This window comes from Zalophus californianus, chromosome 4 (genome assembly GCF_009762305.2).
Source record: "Zalophus californianus isolate mZalCal1 chromosome 4, mZalCal1.pri.v2, whole genome shotgun sequence".
NCBI classification, from domain to species: Eukaryota; Metazoa; Chordata; class Mammalia; order Carnivora; family Otariidae; genus Zalophus; species Zalophus californianus.
The window spans coordinates 106,920,931-106,927,309 of NC_045598.1; the positions used below are offsets into that span (position 1 = coordinate 106,920,931).

The 6,379-nt window shown below is 42.9% G+C and overlaps 1 protein-coding gene across 1 annotated transcript; it reads right to left on the minus strand.

Moving 5' to 3' along the window:
- Positions 1–5,258: 5,258 nt before the first annotated feature.
- LOC113926545 (late cornified envelope protein 1A) lies at positions 5,259–5,543 on the minus strand. Its single transcript, XM_027601612.1, has one exon. The coding sequence runs from the start codon at positions 5,541–5,543 to the stop codon at positions 5,259–5,261; it is 285 nt and encodes a 94-aa protein (XP_027457413.1).
- Between the last annotated feature and the right edge of the window lie 836 nt (positions 5,544–6,379).

The window sequence follows — 6,379 nt, forward strand, 5'->3', positions numbered from 1 at the left end:
AATAGTCAAACTGTGGAAGGAACCAAGATGCCCTACAACAGACAAATAGATAAAGAAGATGTGGTTCATATATACAATGGAATATTACTCAACCATCAGAAAGGATGAATACCCACCATTTACATAGACATGGATGGAACTGGAGGGGATTATGCTAAGTGAAATAAGTCAAGCAGAGGAAGACAATTATCATCTGGTTTCACTCATATGTGGAACATAAGGAATAGCGTAGAGGACCACAGGGGAAGGGAGGGGAAAACTGAATGGGAAGAAATCAGAGAAGGGGACAAACCATGAGAGACTCTGGACTCTGGGAACCAAACTGAGGGTTACAGAATGGAGTGGGGTGGGAGGATGGGGCAACCGAATGATGGGTAATAAGGGGGGCATGTGTGGTGATGAGCACTGGGTATTATACGCAAGTAATGAATCATTGAACACTACATCACTACATCAAAAACTAATGCTGGCTAGTTGAACATAGTAATTAAAAAATAAATAAATATTTTTACCTTCAATAAAAAAAAATCCCTATCACCAATATTTGCAAAAAGAGTTTACAGAATGCTTTCCATATGTTATGTCCTGAGTCAATTAATTTAAGATGAATAAGAACCTCAGACCATGACAAAATCAGACACTTACAGTGAAGTGGGGTTGTCTGTATCACACTGTGGACACTTCAACTATGTTTCCAGAATACTACGATATTTTTATTTAGGTTGTGCCAAAGAATTCGGTTGGAAACAGTGTTCAGGAAATCTATACCATGACTACCACAGGTACTTATTTCAGAACTCAGCCCTCCCCTCTAGGACGAGATGCCAAGAGGTCTTGTAGCCCTAGAGTTTTCCTCCAGGTAGGACTGTAGCCAAAGCACCACGATCCTGACTTGTACCCAAGGCTACAAGTAACATCATGAGGACAGACCACTGGGTCTCAATGCTTGGTTTCTATCTCAGTAGAAGAAATTGTCACTAGCAAAGGATAGGCTTAACTGACTGAGTCTCCCAGGCGCCCCACAAATGAAGAAACTTTTATTCAAGAAAATCTACTAAATCTCAGTAACAACTAAAAGCCAACATTTTGCACAACATCTCCAGCTCTACATTGCAGAGGGTAAACCCCAAGACAGTATCCAAGACACGGGAGCTCTCTTCTTCCACCCACCTCCCACTGGAGAGGCAGGCAATGATTCTACCTCAGCTGCAACAGGCCTACAATACTGGGACCCTGATCACCTTTGCCCCAGCTCATTTGTAGGATAGAAAATCCATGGTGGATCTGGAAAACAGTATGGAGGTTCCTCAAACAGTTGAAAATAGAGCAACCATACGATCCAGCAATTGCACTACTGGGTATTTACCACAAAGATACAAATGTAGGGATCCGAAGGGCACGTGCACCCCGATGTTTATAGCAGCAATGTCCACAATAGCCAAACTGTGGAAAGAGCCAAGATGTCCATTGACAGATGAATGGATAAAGAAGAGGTGGTATATATACACAATGGAATATTATGCGGCCATCAAAAGGAATGAGATCTTGCCATTTGCAACGACGTGGATGGAACTGGAGGGTGTTATGCTGAGTGAAATAAGTCAATCAGAGAAAGACGTGTATCATATGACCTCACTGATATGAGGAATTCTTAATCTCAGGAAACAAACTGAGTGTTGCTGGAGTGGTGGGGGGTGGGAGGGATGGGGTGGCTGGGTGATAGACATTGGGGAGGGTATGTGCTATGGTGAGCGCTGTGAATTGTGCAAGACTGTTGAATCACAGATCTGTACTTCTGAAACAAATAATGCAACATATGTTAAGAAAAAAGAAAAAGAAGAAGATAGCAGGAGGGGAAGAATGAAGGGGAGTAAGTCGCACGGGGAGACGAACCATGAGAGACGATGGACTCTGAAAAACAAACTGAGGGTTCTAGAGGGGAGGAGGGTAGGGGGATGGGTTAGCCTGGTGATGGGTATTAAAGAGGGCACATTCTGCGTGGAGCACTGGGTGTTATGCACAAACAATGAATCATGGAACACTACATCAAAAACTAATGATGTAATATATGGTGATTAACATAACAATAAAAAATTAAAAAAAAAAAAAAGAAAATCCATGGTGGAGAGGCAATTTAAGAAGACTAGAGGTTGCCACCCCAGTATAACACCCTACTTATACCGGAAGGATGCCATTCCAAGAGAAGCAGACAAATGTCCCCACTCCCAGCTCCAGAGCAGTGGCTCAGAGATTTTGACCAAAGGAAGGGGCAGGCCAAAAGAGCAGAGGACTCTGAGGTTCTCACCAAAGGAACTGCCCTTATTCAGAACAGAGCTTGGGTAAGTTCAGACCTAAAAGCACTCTGGAAAATAAGGGAGATGTTATTGGCAAGCAATTAAGAAGAGGCTGCTTGCTGATCCATGACAACAATATGCTGACCAAGAGCAGCTGACAACTAGTTTACCAGAGAGAACCAAGAAAGTGAGGGCTAAGTAGAGCCCTCCTGGGTTCAGAACAAGCTTCAAAGACTCCCTCAAAAACTAACCCTGTAATGGGGCCTGGACCTAATTGGATCTAATCAATGAAGAGAATTGAGAGTTCAGAAATAAACCCATCAATATATGGTCAATTGATTCCAGACAAGGTGTCAAGACATTTCACTGAGGAAACAATAGTCTTTTCAATAAATGGTGCTGGGAACACTGTATATCCACATGTAAAAGAATGAAGTTGTCCCCTACTTACAACATTTAGAAAAATAACTCAAAACAGATCAAAACCTAACTGAGGGGCTAAAAATATAAAACCCTTGGAAGAAAATATGTGAGAAAATCTTCATGATTTTGTAGGGAAACACAACCTCTGCTTTCATGGAAATCTAGTGTGAAGTAGATATTTATAGCACTGGACTTTAGGAGGCATCCAGTGTAAGGGAGGAGAGAGAACACTTGACCTGGTCTCAACTGGAATATCACATTCTCAGACATATAGGATCCTATTGCCTGAGAATTCCCACTTAGAAAACATGGTGGTCATGTGTCACTTTGGCCAACAATCAACTGCATACCTGTTAGTATACTAGTTGACGTTTTTGGAAGGGATCCCCCAATATGCATAGTGTTCGAGTTCTCTTGTTACTGACACCAAGGGAATATACATCCCTCTTCTAGCTTCCTGGAATAGCCAAGGGGCAGACACATGGTGAGGATCAGCAATATGGACGATTCTTCGTGGGACTTTGAATCTTGAATGACTAAAGACACAGGGACATCTAGAGGTCATATTAATCTCAGCAGTCATGATGGGTTCCTACTGTCTACTCCACCAGACACTTGTGTTTTTTCATGAATTAAAATACAAATTGGAGGTTTTGGCTGTTTATTCAGTTCATAATATGACTATCAAGGCAAGCATTAAAAAATGAAATCTTGGGGTGCCTCAGTGGCTCCATTGGGTAAGCGTCCAACTCTTGATTTCTGTTCAGGTCATGATCTCAGGTTCGTGAGATCAAGCCCCACCTCAGGCTCCACACTCAGCACGGAGTATGCTTGTGATTCTCTCTCCCTCTCCCTTTGCCCCTCCCCCCCTCAAATAAATAAATCTTAAAAAACATGAAATCTTGCCATCTGCAAAAACATGGTTGGATCTAGAGTGTATTACGACAAGTGAAATAAGTCAGACAGAGAATGACAAATACCATATGATTTCAGTAATATGTAGGATCTAAAAAACAAAACAAATGATCAAACAAAAACAAAAACAGACTCATAAATACAGAGAACAAACATGGTTGCCAGAGGGGAGGGCAGTGGGAGATGGGCAAAATAGGTGAAGGGGATTAAGAGGTATAAACTTATAATTATAAAATGAATAAAACACAGGGATGAAAAGTACAGCACAGGGAATATAGTCAGTAATATTGTGATAACATTGTATGGTGACAGATGGTAACCACACTTTTCATGGTAAGCATTACATAATGCATAGAATTGTCAAATCACTATGTTGTACACCTGAAACTAATATATCATGTCAACTATACTTCAATAATAAAAAGACTCAAAGTAAAACTAAGAATAATTAAATCTCATGTGAAATTTGTAATTGAAAAAAAATTTGATAAGAAAATCAAGATTTGGGATGCCTGGGTGGCTCAGTCAGTTAAGCGTCTTCCTTCGGCTCAGGTCCTGATCCCAGGGTCCTGGGATCAAGTCCCGCATTAGGCTCCTTGCTCAGTGGGGAGCCTGCTCCTCTCTCCCTCTACCTGCTGCTCCCCCTGCTTGTGCGTGCTCTCTGTCTCTCTGGCAAATAAAAAAATAAATAAAATCTTAAAAAAAAAGAAAAGAAAATCAATATTTTTTTTACAGAACATAGAGATGAAATATTTGACCTGAAAAAACTGAACTTAAGACTCAAGGAGAGAAAGGGGAGAAGTAACTGATTTTTTAAAATTCCCTGATTCCTTATAGGCATTTTTAATTTTTACAATCTTTGCCACATGCTATATGGATGTTTCTAGTTAGAAACTCATCATGGTTGTTTCATGGGCTATTTGTAGAAAGTTCATGTATAACTTTCTAAATAAATTTTTTGACTGAAGGAGAAAGAAATTGGAGGGTGAGTTGGGGCAATGTCACAATGGAGAAGGAGGAGGAGACCAGGGGAGGAATGGAATATGCATTGCCCTGGTGACTTGTCTGGACCCCAAAGAAAGTCCAAGTTCAAGTTCCAGAAGAGCTACATAGTATTTGTCTGAGAAATGGTGTCAGAATACGAGGCAGAGCCACTTTCTCTCCCCTCCTCCCATCACCAACCATGCAACTAGCACAGATTTGATTTCCAAGATCTCTGGGCAGCAAGAGAATGCATGGTGGTGGAAAAAAAAAAATACTGGGATGCAAGCAGGCCAGGAAGAGTCTAGAACAGGATGGTAAGCAGATTTCTTGTTTTATTGTTTCATTTGAGGAGCAGATGGAGCAGACGGCAAGGAGAGTAGCTGGGGAGTGGATTAGAGTCTGCGGTTTGGGGATCCCAGGGCAAATAACACAGTTGGTGTCAGAGGTCGGCAGATGGAATTAGGGGAGAGGATTCAGCCTTCTGAATCCCAGGGCAGAGGGACCCACCAGCGCAGAGCTCAGAACCTTCCCTGAGACAACTCAGCCCCTTGGGCAGGCCCAGCAGGGGGAGCAGGAACTGGAGGAAGGTTTTGGCCACTCAAAGCTGTCCCCAAGTCTGTGCTCCTTGGCTCAGGGTCCACTTCAGCAGCAGCCTCCAGACGACTGACCGCTGCCCCCTCCACAGCAGCTGGAGCCCCCCGAGGGCTGGCTGCAGCAGCCAGAGCTCTGGTGTCTGTGACGGTGGGACCTGTGTCGCCTGTGGTGGCTCAGGCAGCAGCCGCCACCCCCAGAGCTGCAGCAGCCCCCAGAGCTGACGCTACAGCAGGAAGAGACTGGGGGGCACTTGGGGGGGCACTTTGGGGGGCACTTGGGCGCAGGACACTTGGGAGGGGGCTGGCACTGCTGCTGGTTCTGCTGGCAGGACATCTCGGCTGGCAGGGTCAGGAGCTGAGGGAGAGTCACACAGCGAGTCAGACCCAGGATACACAGGTCTCCCTTGTTTTACCATCATTTCTTTAACCTACATTTTTAAAAGCCTGTTCAAGATACGTAATGGGGAAATTATCTCTAAAATAGTCTGTCAATTGCTTTCACATTATCTCATTTGAACCCTAGGAGCTTTTCATAAAATGGACATGGTGACATTCTCTTAACAAAGCACAGAGGACAGCTGTATCAACAAAGTCACCCAAAACCAGTGTCCTTTAAGTGGAGAAGGCAAACTGTGCATTCACAAAGTGTGAGTGTGACTCGAGTCCATGCTCTGCACCACTCCGAATTCTGAAAATGTCCCACCTAGGAGCCAGGTTAGGATGACAGTGCTCGTTGCTGAGCAAGAAATAAGGGTCTCCTTTTGGAGGAATTTTGCAGCTAGCTTTTCAACAGATATATATTATTATCATATATCGTATACTATATACAATATCGTATAAATAAAACTATCCCATATAATTAAATATAATACATACATATTATATATATACACATTTATATCTGGGTTAACCAGCTTTTATGATGACACTTGGCGTATGTATATACACAGATATAAAGCAGGTTACCCAAATCATTCTAGAAATGTAGAAGTGAGGCGAGACCTGACTGTGGCAAGTTGGATTATGCTACGTACCCTCTACAACACACAGTCTCCTTTCTTCTCCACACCTTAGCACCGTAAATTTCAATTTGTTATTCATTATCCACTATCGTTATCGTTATTCATCATTCACTATCCAACTTTGGGGTTTCTGGCGCAGATGCCCGGG